The sequence below is a fragment of the Terrapene carolina genome, unplaced genomic scaffold (genome assembly GCF_002925995.2).
Source record: "Terrapene carolina triunguis isolate 2854851 unplaced genomic scaffold, T_m_triunguis-2.0 Scaffold58, whole genome shotgun sequence".
NCBI lineage: Eukaryota > Metazoa > Chordata > Testudines > Emydidae > Terrapene > Terrapene triunguis.
This window is the reverse complement of record NW_020664409.1, coordinates 105,366,303-105,383,541: the sequence shown is the minus strand read 5'-3', so window position 1 is coordinate 105,383,541 and position 17,239 is coordinate 105,366,303. Positions and strand designations below refer to the sequence as shown.

At 40.9% G+C, this 17,239-nt stretch overlaps 1 protein-coding gene across 9 annotated transcripts in view; it reads left to right on the top strand.

Moving 5' to 3' along the window:
- The window catches only part of PTK2 (protein tyrosine kinase 2), a 352,467-nt gene that overhangs the window by 317,490 nt on the left and 17,738 nt on the right, over positions 1–17,239 (top strand). For all 9 annotated transcript variants that reach the window (XM_026646750.1, XM_026646742.1, XM_029913965.1 and 6 more), the window contains one exon: positions 15,439–15,501. In XM_026646750.1, coding sequence (XP_026502535.1) covers positions 15,439–15,501 — 63 coding nt within the window. The remainder of the gene's footprint in view (positions 1–15,438; positions 15,502–17,239) is intronic.

Sequence of the window (17,239 nt, the reverse complement as noted above, 5' to 3'; positions counted from 1 at the left end):
GCTTTCCCCCTATCCACAGAGCCAGTTATCTCATCATAGAAGGCAATCAGGTTGGTCAGGTATGACTTGCCCTTGGTGAATCCATGTTGACTGTTCCTGATCACCTTCCTCTCCTCCAAGTTCTTCAAAATGGATTCCTTGAGGACCTGCTCCATGATTTTGCTGGGGACTGAAGTGAGGCTGACCAGTCTGTAGTTCCCCAGGTTCTCTTTTTTCCCTTTTTAAAATATGGGCACTATATTTGCCTTTTTCCAATCGTCCGGGACCTCCCCGGATCACCACGAATTTTCAATGGCTCTGCAATCACATCAGCCAACTCCCTCAGCACCCTTGGATGCATTAGATCTGGACCCATGGACTTGTGCACGTCCAGCTTTTCTAAATAGTCCTTAACCTGTTCTTTCACCACTGAGGGCTGCTCACCTACTCCCTATGCTGTGTTGCCCAGAGCTGCCCTTGTCTGTGAAGACCGAGGCAAAAAAAGCATTGAGTACTTAAGCTTTTTCCTCATCATCTGTCACTATGTTGCCTCCCCCATTCAGTAAGGGGCCCACACTTTCCCTGACCACCTTCTTGTTGCTAACATACCTGTAGAAACCCTTCTTGTTACCCTTCACATTCCTTGCTAGCTGCAACTCCAGTTGTGCCTTGGCCTTTCTGCTTACACCCCTGCATGCTCTAGCAATATTTTTATACTCCTCCCTGGTCATTTGTCCAAATTTCCACTTCTTATAAGCTTCCTTTTTGAGTTTAAGCTCACCAAAGATTTCACTGTTAAGCCAAGCTGGTCGCCTGCCATATTTGCTATTCTTTCTGCACATCGGGATGGTTTGTTCCTGTGCCCTCAATAAGGCTTCTTTAAAATACAGCCAGCTCTCCTGGACTCCTTGCCCCTTCATATTAGCCTTCCAGGGATCCTGCCTATCAGTTCCCTAAGGGAGTCTAAGTCTGCTTTTTCTGAAGTCCAGGGTCTGTATTTTGCTACTCTCCTTTCTTCCTTTTTTCAGGATCCTGAACTCAACCATCTCATGTGTATCTCCTTGCTTTAGTGCAGCTCAGAACTGACAACAGCTTGAATAACTGAGGCCAGGTCATCATTTGCCAAGGTGGTATGGAGTCTCCTAGCCAACTGGATATGGTAGAAAGCATTGCTTACCAATGTTGCTGTGTGAGAGTTTAGCATCAGGGAAGAATGTGAGAGTTTAGCTACAGACTGATTGACCAATTGCAGGTGTAGACCCGCTACCAAAGAAGATTGCACAGTGGCTGCAAACGCTTCAGAATGCTTTCCTCTGCCTACCAGCATCACCTCTGTCTTGCTTGGGTTCAGTTTCAACCAGCTGTTCTTTATCCATGAGCTGATCTCATCCAATTACTGGTGATAGCACTATGGTTGTATGTGGTGAAGAATAGGTAGAGCGTGTCATGTTCATATTACAGGCACTTGAACCCATGTCATCTGACCAGTTCAACTAGTGGCTACATGCAGGTGTTGAATAGGGTCAGAGAGACAAGTGAAACTTGTGAGACTCCATGTGAGGCAACATAGACGTGCAGTGTCCCATCACTACTCTTTGGGTGCATCTCTCCAAGAAGGACTTAAATCATTTTAAGTATCAGGGGGTAGCCGTGTTAGTCTGTATCTACAAAAACAACAAGGAGTCTGGTGGCACCTTAAAGACTAACAGATTTATTTGGGCATAAGCTTTCATGGGTAAAAACCTCACTTCTTCAGATGCATAGAGTGAAAGTTACAGATGCAGGCATTATATACTGACACATGGAGAGCAGGGAGTTACTTCGCAAGTGGAGAACCAGTGTTGACAGGGCCTATCCTGGAAAATGATCCCTCACTCTCACAGACCATGGGAGGCAGGCCAGTCTTCGCTTACAGACAACCCCCCAACCTGAAGCAAATACTCACCAGCAACTACACACCACACCACAGAAATACCAACCCAGGAACCAATCCCTGTAGCAAACCTCGTTGCCTACTCTGTCCCCATATCTACTCTGGCGACACCATCAGAGGACCCAACCCCATCAGCCACACCATCAAGGGCTCATTCACCTGCACATCTACTAATGTTATATATGCCATCATGTGCCAGCAATGCCCCTCTGCCATGTACATTGGCCAAACCGGACAGTCCCTCCGCAAAAGAATAAATGGACACAAATCGGACATCAGGAATGGTAACATACAAAAGCCAGTAAGTGAACACTTCAGTCTCCCTGGTCATTCTATTACAGATTTAAAAGTCACTATCATTGAACAAAAAAACTTCAGAAACAGACTTCAAAGAGAAACAGCAGAACTAAAATTCATTTGCAAATTTAACACCATTAATCTGGGCTTGAATAGGGACTGGGAGTGGCTGGCTCATTACAGAAGCAGCTTTTCCTCTCCTGGAATTGACACCTCCTCATCTATTATCGGGAGTGGACTACATCCACCCTGATTTAATTGGCCCTGTCAACACTGGTTCTCCACTTGCGAAGTAACTCCCTGCTCTCCATGTGTCAGTATATAATGCCTGCATCTGTAACTTTCACTCTATGCATCTGAAGAAGTGAGGTTTTTACCCACAAAAGCTTATGCCCAAATAAATCTGTTAGTCTTTAAGGTGCCACCAGACTCCTTGTTGTTTTTTTAAATCATTTTAGTGTATTACCTTCGACCCTTCCGACCTCTTTCAGGCAAGACAGCTGTCTTATTGTAAACTGGATCAAATATTGCAGAGAAGTCCAGGAGAATAAGAATGGATGCCTGCCTTCTGTCTATTGGCAGCAGGTCATCGGTACCAGTAAATCAATACAGTTCCATGTCCTGGCCTGAATCCAGATTGTGTCAAACCCAGAATATTAGTTTCAGTTAGATAAGGTTGAAGATGGTTTTTGGCTAACTTCTTTTATCAGCTTGCTCAGGAAAAGAAGGTTTGACACTTTGAGGTATTTGGCTAGAATTTATGTATCCAGGGTGGGTTTCTTTAGTGTTGGTTGGACTTTTGCGTGTTTGAAGGAGGAAGAGAAGGGTCCTTCCCTGAATGAGGTGTTGACTATTTTGGTCATGAGTGGCACCAGTTGCTCATGACTCTCTTTCAAGCCAGGAAGGGTTTGGATAGGATTCACAAGTCTTGGGTCAAGACTCCTTTAGGGTATCCAGAACTTCTTGATGAGTGAATGTACTGAACTTGAGGAATGCAAGCAAACTATGGGCTGCAGACTGGGCAGATTGAAATTTTTGGGAAGCCTTCCCAAATGCGCATGATCTTTTCAGTGAAGTAGAATGATAGTTCTTTGCAGCTCTAGTTACTCAGGTCAAATACAGGATGTAGATACTCAGAATGGATACTCAGAGTGTACCACTCTGGATAGTTCCATGGGGTGGGATTTGGCAGCGTCAATGAAGACTGATAGGAAGCTTCTCTTAGCCTGTAATATAGCTTCAGCATCAGCTTGGAGGAATTTGTTAAATTTCATTCTGCCTTTATCAGCCTGCGTTTTCCATCACTGGCACTCAGGTGACACACTCCAGCAAAATTAGAAGTAGTGTTGACAAGCTCTGGGAGCAGCTATATTGTACATTCCTCAGAAGGGTGGATTGGCCTGATGTGAACTCTTTGAGGGATACAAAAAGGGGAAATGGAGAGTCACACGCAAAATTCCAAAATCTCATCTTGGATGATTATTTTTGTTTTTCTTGAGCAAATCATAGGGGAAAGGATGCTCCCCTCACCTTTGGCTCATCTCCTGCCTGTTTTTTCTTTGTATGTATTCTGTTCAGAGACTTCAAGGGGTTTTTTTTTTTTTTTTTTGGATGCCAGTTACAGATTTAATGGAGATTTATATATTGCTAGGTATTACAAGCTAACATTTTATTAGCATAATATATTCGAATCCATAGTATGTTGTTGAAGGAAACTGTTTAATTAACAACCAGGCAGTTCTTGAAAATGAGATTTCATTCTCCAGGTTTATTCCTGGGGAAATTATGGTGGAAAACAGGTTACTAGCACATGTCTCTAATGGACCATAGTCCTAGATATGAAGAAGGTTAAAGGCTTCCTTTGTATCTACATTTTTTTTTATGAACTTCCCTGTTAAATCCAGACTGCCTAACATCCATCAGGAGAAATTTGTTTTTAGATGCTCTCACCTTTCATTTGAATTCTGTTTCACTGGCCATGAAGATTGCTTTCAGTGTGTCTTATATGATGTCTTCAGCTGTCCTCACAATAGGCCCAATCTGCAGACCTTACTAGTGCATATCTCCTGAAGATGTCACAAGAGTCTTGCATGTGTAAAGGTGGAAGATCAGATTCAATGTGAGGTTTGTTCTGAACATTCTTCATGGTCTGGTGAGAAATCACTTGTCTCTTCACCAGTATTTCCCATCTGTGGCTCCTCTTTCTTCTCATAGAGAAGAGCAGAGTTCATTATTGTCTCAAATCTATTGCTGAGTCCCACATATGCTCTGGTAAGAATACTTTTCCATCGAGAAAACATTAGGACTATGAGTTTTGGTAGAAAATCTCTACAGAAACATGATTCTCCTCCTGCATGATGCACCTAAAATTAGGAAACTTTCAGAGGATTATTCTGTGTGTAGAGAATAGATGTGTCAGAGCCTGATTTCAGTCTCCACTTAGACTGGTTTTGAACGAATGTAACTCAGTTGACTTTAATGAAGTTATTCCCAATTTGCATGGGTGTGAGGTCAGAATCAGGTCTGTTTACAAAGGCAGTCAGCATACCCCAGGCTCCTAAAACATGCATTGCTTCTACCACAGAGAATCGAGTTTCTCAGGAAAACAGAAATTTACCAATTGCCTATTATGATATATTGAGCATTAAGAAGAGAGACCATACTGGGGATGGCACTAGTGCAGGGGTTGGCAACCTTTCAGAAGTGGTATGCCAAGTCTTCATTTATTCACTCTAATTTAAGGTTTTGCATGCCAGTAATACATTTTAACGTTTTTAGAAGGTCTCTTTCTCTAAGTCTATAATATATAACTAAACTATTGTTGTATATAAAGTAAATAAGGTTTTTAAAATGTTTAAGAAGCTTAATTTAAAATTAAATTAAAATGCAGAGCCCCCCGGACCGGTGGCCAGGACCCGGGCAGTGTGAGTGCCACTGAAAATCAGCTCGTGCCACCTTCAGCACGCGTGCCATAGGTTGCCTACCCCTGCACTAGTGCAACCACTGCTTACCAGGAAGAACACTGATTTGCTCATAGACTCAGAATTTTCTGTTCTTTCTGCAACCGGAAACTGTAGCTCCAAACACAACAGCACAAAATAGTTAACACTGAATATATTATGCTATGATTATTGTTAACAGGGACAGTGCAAACAAGGAATGAAATTGGAATGGCACCGAAATGTAAGTTACTGCATGGGCAGAGAAGAAATTATCTTTGAAAGTAGCTTTCATAAAACTGATTTACTATGCAAAGCTGATTAATACTGACAGACAGAAATTCTGTTTGCATCTGTCCGTATTAACTGGTTGGTATTAACTGAATTCAGTATTCTGAAATCCTGCTTATAAAAAAGAAAATAATAAACAAATCTCTCAAGGGAAGCCATCAGCTAAAACTGCTTCAGTCAGTATAGAAGCAAGGTTAGATAGAATAAAGAACTGTTAAAAACTTCAAGCTCAGAGACAGAAAACTCTACCTGCTGGGAGACAGGAGTGAATTAGGAGGTCATGTATTTGGCTAGGACACCTCTTTTACTACAGGGCCGACATAAGGGTTTTTTTTCCTGTCCATCTGCTGGTAGGTAGATCATATTACACACTGTCTGGGCTGGCATCTTTATTGCACTATGAGAAATTAAATTAGCAGTAAGAGATTTTCTTTCAGATTGTTTTGACAAAAATTACTAAAATGTTAATGTTTGGAGATCAGTGTCTCACAGTGCTGAGGAACTGAAAGATGACGGACAAAATTTACTCTACAGTTCTTTGTATTACAGAAGTGCGTGGAGCACCAATCAAGGAACAGCTTGCTATTGTATTAAGTGTAGTACAGACAAATAAAAAAAAAGTCTCCAAACCTGGCAGCTAACAATCTAGGGATGGGATAACAGTATTAAGCATGTTATGCATAACAAGCAGAAGTCTATCATTTGCTTATTTCATCATTCAGATGTTCTATTGGACAGAGCATGAGTCTGCCAGGTAGGAGTTCTGGATTCTAGTCTCTCACTGATTGTGATTTTTACCTAGGGTGACCAGATGTCCCAATATTAGGGGCTTTGTCTTATATAGGCAACTTATTACCACCACTAACACCCCCCATCCCCGTCCCAATTTTTCACACTTGCTATCTGGTCACCCTATTTTTACCACATCACTTAACTTTAATTTCCCCATCTCTAATAAAAGGATATTGACCTAACTCTCAAAGGGGTTGTGAGACTTTCTTGTTTGTAAAGCCCTGTGAGATCATCAAATTTAAGTGGTTATAAAAGTGAAGAGTCATTATTTATCAAGGTCTTGTCTAAACATACTTGGGCAGCACCATCAGCCAGGACAGTGGAACAAGCCAGGACATCCGGAATAAAATCAGTAAAGCCAGGAACACCTTCGGGAGCTTAAATACGGTCTGGAAATCATCAAAATACAACACCAAAACCAAACTCAAGATTTATCAGAGCTGCATACTTTCAACGCTACTTTATAGTTCAGAATGCTGGGGAATGAGAAAGTATGACATGTCCAAACTGCCTTCATTCCATACAACCTGCCTCAGAAAAATCCTGCATATCTTTTGGCCCAGAACAATCTCAAACCAAGATCTATTGACACAGTGCAGCCAAGAGGATCTGAGCACCATCATTGCCAGGAAGCGTTGGAGATGGATCGGTCATGTGCTTCGGATGGAAACTGATTCCATAACCAGAGTAGCAATCAGATGAACACCTGAAGGCAAGTGAAAACGAGGCCGCCCGAAAACAACATGGCGAAGAGCTGTGGAAGCTGAGCTGAAAAACCTGGGGCACAGCTGGGGAACCACTGAAAGACTTGCCAGAAACAGACAGGAGTGGAGAAGCTTCATCACTGCCCTAAACACCAGAGGCATAATAGGAACATGATGATGATGTCTAAACATCAAAGTTGCACCAGTGTAAATACAATTTGTTTTTTGATTAATTTAAAACCCCTTTGTGGACCCACTTAAATCAGATTACTGCTGGTTTATATAGCTATAACTTAATTCAGTAACCAAATTAAGACAGTGCCTAAAATAGTCCAAGATATAAATGAAGATCTCGTTCTGAACGGCAGGCTACCTCATATGTGTTGGTTTGCATGCATTTATTTACACACAAAATCTTATTTACGCTTGTTTGTGTGTATTTTTTTCTCAGCAACACAAGCACAAAACAAGGAAATCCAAAGTTAAAGCAACATTCACATCAACACAATACCAATTTCCAAGCATTACCTCACTACTGTCACAATACTTTACCACACCAAACCACCCTCTCTGCTACACTCAATTTCAGCTCTGTAGCACCGACAAAAAGAATGCAGGCCACTGTTCTGCTCTCTGATCTATGTAGGTTGGGACTTGTGCCCTTATGGAGCCCTGTTGAGTCATAGGGAATCCATGTTGGCAGAGGTCTCTCCATATGGATGGGATTGCAGGATTAGAGTCATAGTTTGTGTGTATGTATAACCCAAACTTACATCATTTACTCTCTGAATACAGAATGAATTTTCAAGTAAATCTGTTAATTCATTTATTATAATAATTTTTAAATCATTCTTTTAAGACTTTTATTGGTGATTCTGTTTTTTTTTTGATCCGACTATCAAATATATTCCTGATTTTTGAAATTTGAATTTTGACATTTCTAGATTATAGACTATATGTGTGTGTGACTGTATAATTTAACCCAAAAGGAGAGCCTTCTGCAAGTAAAGAAAGGAGACAAACAGAAGCCTCCATCATGTAGATATAATTTACCTTAGTAATGCGTAAATATCATGGTGACGGGTGCCCTATACAAAAACCCTGGATGAGGAAATATACTGTATGTGCATACATGTTTGTGTTTCAGGTTAAACATCATATTGCCAGTTAAATTCCAAATAATTGCAGACACATTTTCTAGATTCAGAACCTCTGGTTGGCTACATGTGCAATGTTGGTCTTCTGTCAAATGTTTTCTTACAGCATTTAAATGATCTGTTCACGTATTTGTATTTTATTCCCACTTTGGATCCTTCTCTGGTTTTGTGTTGACAGTGCCTAATTGTTCATTAGGCACATATGCACTCTGTTTAGCAGTTTCTCAGCACTTGTGGCATCAGAGAGAGCAGTGCTGCATTAAAAACTTTATATTCCCTTCTCTCAATAGCTGTGGATGAAATAACTTGCATAGTTTCCTTATCTTGTTGTTTGTTTTTGTGTATATAAAAGTTCCCACATGCATATGGTTTAATACTTGTCCAACTTTGACTCTGAGAACGGTAACTCAAGAGTAACTGATGTGACTTGCTACTAAAATAGGGTTTTAATTTTTAGCATGAGAAAATCCTACCAAGATATTATAGCTTGGCATGTCTTGAAAATACCAATATGTTTTTATTAATGAGTAACAGTAATGTAAGTACAGTAGGTTATATTCCAATTCTTCATCATATGCATCCATTCTGAAAACTCCATGTTGATATTTCCAAAAGAATTCAGATATGTGACACCACACTTTATTAGACGTAGACAAGAAATCCCCTTTCTTTTGGAGGCTTTTGATTTACTGTAAGATTTACTGTGAATTTACGACCAGAAGGATATAATTTCTTCCCGCTCTAAAGAAATCTGTAGAAATAGCAAGTACAAAATATTTTGCTCACACTTCCATTTTTGCTTAGTACATTCAGTACTTCTGCCATTGAAAGAAACCTTTGCTCAGCCCCACAGTCTGAAAGGTCAAGAGCAGGGGTTCTCAAACTGGGGGTTTGGGACCCCTCACGGGGTCATGAGGTTATTACATGGGGGGTCGCGAGCTGTCAGCCTCCACCCCAAACCTGACTTTGCCTCCAGCATTTATAATGGTGTTAAATATGTAAATAAGTGTTTTTAATTTAAAAGGGGGGTCGCACACAGAGGCTTGCTATGTGAATGGGGTCACCAGTAAAAAAGTTTGAGAACCACTGGTCAAGAGAGAGAGATTTCATATTATGGAAATACATGAAATGTATTTGAAGGTGGTTTTATTGCTACAGTCATTAAGGGTCATGAGGAGAATCAGGGCTTGAAAAATCCACTCACCAGTGGCAAGTGATAAACTTTCCCAGGTAAATGTGGGATCCTAAACCATGAATTTCTCCAACATCTTCAGATTTCATTTTTTATAAAAATGTTTCTATCCCTTATCATGGTGTTAACTAGACTCTACAAGACACACCAGCTTGGCTGGATGGGTTCATTTCATGGGGCTCAGCAACTGACTGATTTCCTTGGGAACTTTGCTCTGCTTTACCTCCCAAGTCCATATGCCATGAGATCCCCCGCCCCGCCCCAATAAGCACTGGAAAAATCCTTCCACTGCCCACTCAAGAACCAAAGGGGACATATTTTCCCGACCAACTAATCATCAGAGGGGATCAGCTCCCCATCCAACCAGCCACACAATCCCTGTCAGCTGCCACTGTCAAGTAGGGAAGTCTCCATAAGGTTCTAGGGAAGGGGAGCATGGTGAGTCCAAAGGTACTGGGCATGAGGTAGGGAATGGAAAGGATGAGGGATTTGGTTTGGCGGTTTAGAATGATGGATAGAGTCTGAAACTGGTAGATTTTTGTGTGTGGTGGGTGGCGAGTATTTTATTCAGGGAGTGTCATGTGCATTGTTGCTAACTGAGGTAGAATTTTTTTTTTCTCGTTAAAATTCTGGCAGCATATCATTGTTCCAGTGCTAGCACCCAGGGGCTAAAAGGGTCGGTGAAATCTTATCACTTAGAAAGATCAAAGCTGCAATAGGATTGCCTTTAGAACTCTCACTTTGCTGAACTGATAACCCACAGCTATACACGTGAATAAATCAGAATGGGAATTATCTCAAGGGATTTAGAAAGTCATCTGTGCCTGTTATTAGTCATTGAGCACTGTATTCTTAGACAGAGGCTGAAAGTGTTTATATTGTTGTGTATGTACTTACATTTCTGAAGTACTCATATGTGCTGCAGGCCAGTACCTGCTAGCCCCTGGGAAATATGCTCCTTTGCAAAGGGCTATCCATGTTGTTGGTTTTATATAGATAAGTATTAAAGGCCCTGATATCCCATAGTGGTAGGTATTGTAGGAACATGCAGTAAAAGACAAACCCTGCGTCAAAAAAAAAACTTTTGAGCTAATTTAAGACCAGATAAAATAAAGGAATGTTATAGACAACCAGAAAGAACCAGGAGTTGGAGAATAATGGTAACAATTGTAAGTACATGTGTTTACATAGGCTGGCTGTGTGCACAGAGTCAAGTCAGTTATATTTTTAATAAGATACATATAAATTAAATGGATATTAATTAATGCCTAGCCATCATCAGTTGATCGTTACCTGTAGGCGTCGTTGTCTTCAAATCATGTCCTCAGTGATCCCTGTGCAACACCATTGCTTTCAATGAGTTTGCATAGGTCTAACTACGTGGACCTTAGTAAACAATTCTGTTGATGATGCATGAGACAAGTCTGTTGAGCAGGTTGCTATTTTTACAGAGTCACTTTTCAGGGTAGAGTTGTATTTTAATATTTTCCTATTTTTTTATGTTTATATATAATATATATACACACAAATACCCCTTAAAGGGTAGAAAGGGTTATTTGCTCTCTGCAGAGGCTCAGGGGCATAGGTATGAATGGCTCATAGCTGTCTGGACCTTAGGTCCCATATCAGGGGAGCATCTGAGAAGACAGTGACAAATCTAATCACGAGGACTTTGATATCTAGCAATCAACAACCATGGATGGCCCACCTCTCAGCAGGAAGCCAAGCAGAGTTTGCCTAGCTGGGGAGGTTCTAGGACGGTAGTTGAGTGTTGGCTGCAGGAAGCAGTGGAGGCGCACACCTGAGCTGGGACAAAGAGAGGTCAGCGTGACAGAGCTTTGGGATTTTGTGCTGACCAGAATGGACTCTGCTGTAACTTTCTTTTCTCTGTGCTAATCAAGGACTTCCAATGCTGTGTTCCAGACTACTGATAAACTCCTCTGTTTTACAGCACTAGCTGAGTGTCACTGCAAATCCTGACAGAGGAGGTGCATTGCTCCCTAAAATTGTACAAGTCTCCCTCAGGGGTCTGTCCCAGGTGGGCTCACTGATCAGAGCTCACAGTGTGAAGCAGGGGTGCTGAAGGCCCAGAGGTCCAGCGAATCCATGTGTCTTTCCCTGAAGGAAGAGTGAGACCCCCTAGAGGGTCTGGCACCCTGCGGGGTCCTCCCAGAGACTGTTCCAAAGCTGGGGCCATAGGACCGATCTTGTGGATCTGTGACACTTCCCTATCTCACATAGATGTTGCAAGGATAAATTCTTTGGTCTTCATTAGCCACTAAGATACTACTAAAAAGAACAGGAGTACTGTGGCAAATTTATTTGAGCATAAGCTTTTGTGGGCTAAAGCCCACTTCATTGGAATCATAGAATGGAACATATAGTAAGGAGATATATATACACATACAGAGAACATGAAAAGGTGGGAGTTGTCCTACCAACTCTAAGAGGCTAATTAATTCAAGTTCAGCAGTTTCTCGTTGGAGTCTATTGGTCACCTAATCACATCAGCCACGCCATCAGGGGCTCGTTCACCTGCACATCTACCAATGTGATATATCCCATCATGTGCCAGCAATGCCTCTCTGCCATGTACATTGGCCAAACCGGACAGTCTCCTACGCAAAAGAATAAATGGACACAAATCTGACATCAGGAATCATAACATTCAAAAACCAGTAGGAGAACACTTCAACCTCTCTTGTCACTCAGTAACAGACTTAAAGGTGGCAATTTTGCAACAGAAAAGCTTCAAAAACAGACTCCAATGAGAAACTGCTGAACTTGAATTAATATGCAAATTAGACACCATCAACTTAGGCTTGAATAGAGACTGGGAGTGGCTGAGCCATTACACACATTGAATCTATTTCCCCATGTTAAGTATTCTCACACCTCTTGTCAAACTGTCTGAAATGGGCTATCTTGATTATCACTACAAAAGTTTTTTCTCTTAATTAATTAGCCTCTTAGAGTTGGTAGGACAACTCCCACCTTTTCATGCTCTCTGTATGTGTATATATATCTCCTTACTATATGTTCCATTCTATGCATCCGATGAAGTGGGCTGTAGCCCACGAAAACTTATGCTCAAATAAATTTGTTAGTCTCTAAGGCTACATCTACACTACAGGGGGGAGTCGATTTAAGATACGCAAATTCAGCTACGTGAATAGCGTAGCTGAATTCGACGTATCACAGCCGACTTACCCCGTTGTGAGGACGGTGGCAAAATCGACTTCTGCGGCTTTTTGTCGGCGGCGCTTACTACCACCTCCCCTGGTGGAGTTAGAGCGCCGATTCGGGGATCGATTGTCGCGTCCCAACGGGACGCGATAAATCGATCCCCGAGAGGTCGATTTCTACCCGCCGATTTAGGCGGGTAGTATAGACCAGACCTCAGGTGCCACAAGTACTCCTGTTCTTTTTGCAGACACAGAGTAACACGGCTGCTACTCTGAAACCTAAGATACTACTGTTATGGGAGGGGCCACAGAAGCACCAAGATAGGCAAAAGTGGAGAAGGGAGTAAATATAGAAGGAATTGCAGAAATATGGATTTTGGCAAAGCCCAAAAGGAAGAGAATCCCTAAAGATTATTAAAATTGAAATGTGTTTACAATATAAGTGAATTGTTCATTAGAGGCTCTGATCCAAAGCCCATTCAGTCAATGGGAGTCTTTCTTTTGATTTCAGTGGGCACTGAATCCAGCCTACAGAAATAAGACTGAGAGCAAGTATTAGCAATTGAGCATGTGTGAAAAGTCTAGATTTATGTTGGGACATGTGGAGACTTTCTTTTCCTCAGGCAGTTTTCTACAGTTTCTTTTTAACTGGAGTACTTGTGTGACATGATTTCTGTTCTTTATATAATAGTCAGTCAGACAGCACTGTTGTGTGATCCTGGCATTTAAAGGACAAAGTTACAGAATATTAAAAACAAGTCACAATCAAAAGATAGTGATTTTTTTCCCCTGCCTGTATTTTGAAGCTGAGAAAATAGAAGTACTGTAATTCCATCAATTTTCCCTTTCTCCGTATCTATTTAATGTCACCGAAAGTTGTATTTTATGCTGTCAAGTGTATGTAATAATGCTTCTGCCTTTGCTTCAAAAACACAGAATATTTCACCATTATCTGAAAGAATGCTGCTATTAGGCACTTTCCTGGAAGAATAAGTAAATTCATTGAAACTTAAAAATCATTAAAGTTTGCCCAATCCAGTGTTTTAGTGACTGAGATTTTTTTGCTTTGCCCAAGAGCATTTGCAATGTAAATAAAAATGAAACTAAGACAATTTCTGAACACTAGCTCCAAATCCAATTGTAATGTAAAGCTCTTTGGTTACATTTGTTTACTAAGATAGAGCAAGATAATTTTTGTGTTGTTTAGTTCAGTTTAAAATATATTGAAAAATATTACATGGTTTATGTAAGATATATATTTATATGTATATTGGACACCTACATAGCTAGCAAAAAAGAATCTTTCATCAGAAAGGATGTGTGCTCTTGTGGTTAAGGCAATGGATTGAGATACAAGAGATCTAGGTTCAGTTGCAAGCTTTGCCATAGACTCTCCGGGGTGACCTTGAGCAAGTCACACAATCTCTCTCTGCCTCAGTTTTTCAGAATAATAAGAAGAAGAATACTGCCTTTCTCCCACCTTTTGTCAGTCTTGTCTATTTAAAATGTAAGGTCTCGCTGAGGCAGGGACTGTCTCTTTCTATGTAGTCGTACAATGCCTAGCACAAAGGGGTCTTGATCTCATCTGGGGCCTTTAAGCACTACCTTAATACAAATAGTAAATAGTCTGTGAAAGCCTGAGTGAATTCTGACAGTATGACTGTACCACAGCTCAGGCTCTTCTTACTGGCTGCCAACAAATGGTGGCTATTCCTAAAGACTGATATTAGGTGTGTTTTTGCAGTATAGCACAACGTCAATTTTTTTCAGGAACATTTAACAAGATATGTCTAACCATGAGTATTCCGGGGCACAGCACTCCCATATTTTCATTCATAAGCAGAGAATAGAGACTGGGTAGGTTTAAATGAAAATCACAGAATTTTTGTCCTCCAAAAAGTTTGACCCCAAAACAATTTACAGCCCTACATGACATAACTTTAGTGAAATCCAGTGTTTCATAGTCTGCATTTATCTAAATAAGAAAAAACCCCACTGTATTCCCACGTAATTTGCACTGGAGTTAGTAGGCATTATGTGCAGTGGAAAATGGACTCCTCCATACACATTCCTAGCTGAGGGAGGTAGAAGACAGATCTTCTTTCATTCTTTGTCGGTCTATCCATGACATCAGAGGAATTTCCTAACTGAGCTGACCTTGTGGTCTTGGGATCAAAAGTAGCCATTGTTTCAGGAATGCCTATCTGTTGGTCTTTCCAAATGTTTTTTTGTCTCAGAAGTATAAATACAGTGGATACCTGGGTGTGTGAGGAAGAGAGTGATAAATTAAGTTTAAAAAAAAAACAAAAATAAAAAACTTTTCCCTAAAGTTTTTCATTTGTACCATTTAAAAAGAGCCCTCCATGTACTGTTTTTAACTCTAATAAAAGGTAAATTTGTTTATTGCTTCTTCTGTCAGCAGAAGGATATTGAAACCAGTCTTCTTTATTAGCTTTCTGTATCTTAAACGCAGTGTTTGAAGAGCTCCAGTAATTGGCCCCATTTGCAGGCTTGGAGATGGAGCCAAGTACATATAAGCCTTTCTCAAGCAGGAAACAGGAATTAATGCGCAGCATTTCTCATCCTGTGGTTGAAATTTTCGCTGTTAGGAAGAAAATACAATAAAAAACGACTGCTGACTCTGAGAGAATTAAAATGCAGGTTTTCCAATGTTGTGTTGGGGAAATGGTACTATCAATATTTATATAAAGCATTTTTATGTGCTAGCAGAAAATGGGTAGCTGAAAAACAGTTCTTTAGAAACTACTGATAGTTTCAGTATCTGTACTTGCAGGAGCATGTTACAAGAACCGGGGATGTGAGGAATGCAATGAAATCACATCTCTAGTAGTCAAAGTGTAAATTTTTCGATAGTACTTTCTTGCCTTTAGGATGAATTTAATCCTACGCTGTTTGAATTTGTAATGCTCTCATAAACAAAATCCAAACCACATTTTTCATTCCTTTAGAAACCTGATGTGCGGCTCTCCAGAGGCAGCATAGACCGAGAGGACGGGAGCCTCCAGGGCCCGGTAAGTATATATGTGTGGTATCTTTTCATCTATCAGCTCTTTTTCTAGGTCTCTGTAGAACACACTGTACATTGCCCTGATTATGGGAGGCAAGTTAAAGTTTGCTAAATGTTTCCATTATTATTACGTGGGTCTGAAAGTTTCCAGAGGCTCAGCTTCTGCGGGAATGGCAGCAACAGCAAATTTGTTCACACAACAGTTTGGGATTCTTTTTCTTGGTGCTGCTGTTGAAACAGATGCCTGAATGTTTTAGCAAATACACTCTGATTATTTTACAGTGTACATGTGATGTATAGCCAGGGCTTTTATTTAAAAATAGGGATAGTTTTGCTTAGATTTCTGTCAACAGGAAGCAAGATTAAAATAACCTGTGCAGATTTTTAAGTAACTGAAGAGCTTTCTCATAAGTAACATAAGTCTTGAGTAATGCAACAACAACAATCTCTCTGGGGGTAAATGAGCTAGTAGAAAACAAATGGGGCAGATCCAATATTCATTCATTTACTGCCAGACAACAGCTGCAGCTATGATATAGTCTCACTCACTCACTTAAGTCATGTCTGTTGTTTAAAAAAAAAATGGGTCTCAAATAGTTTCACTTCCTTTGTCATCTCTGTATCTCAGTAATTGAAAGTAGGGGATTGTGCTGTGTGTGTGTTAATGACTTAATTGGACTGCTTGACTGTAACTTTTCTCTAGTGATTGCCTTCATCGGTGTTTCTCTAAATTCATATTTTTTTAATTCGCCTTTCTCATTAGTTTGAGCTGCTGTTGTAAAATCCAAATTGTTACGTACAATAGAACCTCAAAGTTACGAACACCTCGGAAATGGAGGTTGTTGGTAACTGAACAAAATATTTTGGTTGTTCTTTCAAAAGTTTACAACTGAACGCTGACTTAATACAGGTTTGAAGACTATTCAGAAGAAATATGCTGCTTTTAACCATTTTAATTTAAATGAAACAAGCACAGAAACAGTTTCCTTACCTTGTCAAATCTTTTTTTAACTTTCCCTTTATTTATTTTTTTTATTTTACATTTAACACAGTAATGTAATTACTGTACTATATTTGCTTTTTTGTGTGTATGTGTGTCTCTGCTGCTGCCTGATTGCATACTTCTGGTTCCAAATGAAGTGTGTGGTTCGTAACTCTGAGATTCTACTGTACTCATTCATCACTTAAATATTATAGGGGAGAGGGACTTTGAGACAGATCCGCAAAGGGATTAAGACATCTAACTGCCACTTCAGGTACCTAAATCCAAAATTTAGCTCCTCAAAACCCCTGCCCAGCTGCTGCCTGTCTCTGTAGGCACCTAAATTTCTGCTGGTAAAGTGTCCATGGTGTCTAAAGATCTGCCACTTGCCATGTGCACAGCATCCTCAGTTTAGGCACCAGGTCACCTAGCACACACCTAAGCCCCAACGGGAGGCGGCGGGAGAGATGGTTCCTTGTAACTTTTAGCCTAGTGGTTAGAGCACTCACCCACGATGTGTGGACACCGAAGTTCAGTTCTCCCCACCCCCTTTTTAATAAATTTTGCTTCCCATGGCTGCTTGATCCCAGGACATCTGCTTGTGTCCTAAACAGCGGCGGCTCCAGGCACCAGCGCTCCAAGTGCGTGCCTGGGGCGGCAAGCCGCGGGGGGCGCCCTGCTGGTCCCTGCGAGGGCGGCAGTCAGGCAGCCTTCGGTGGCATGCCTGCGGGAAGGTCCGCCAGTCCCGCGGATTCGGCAG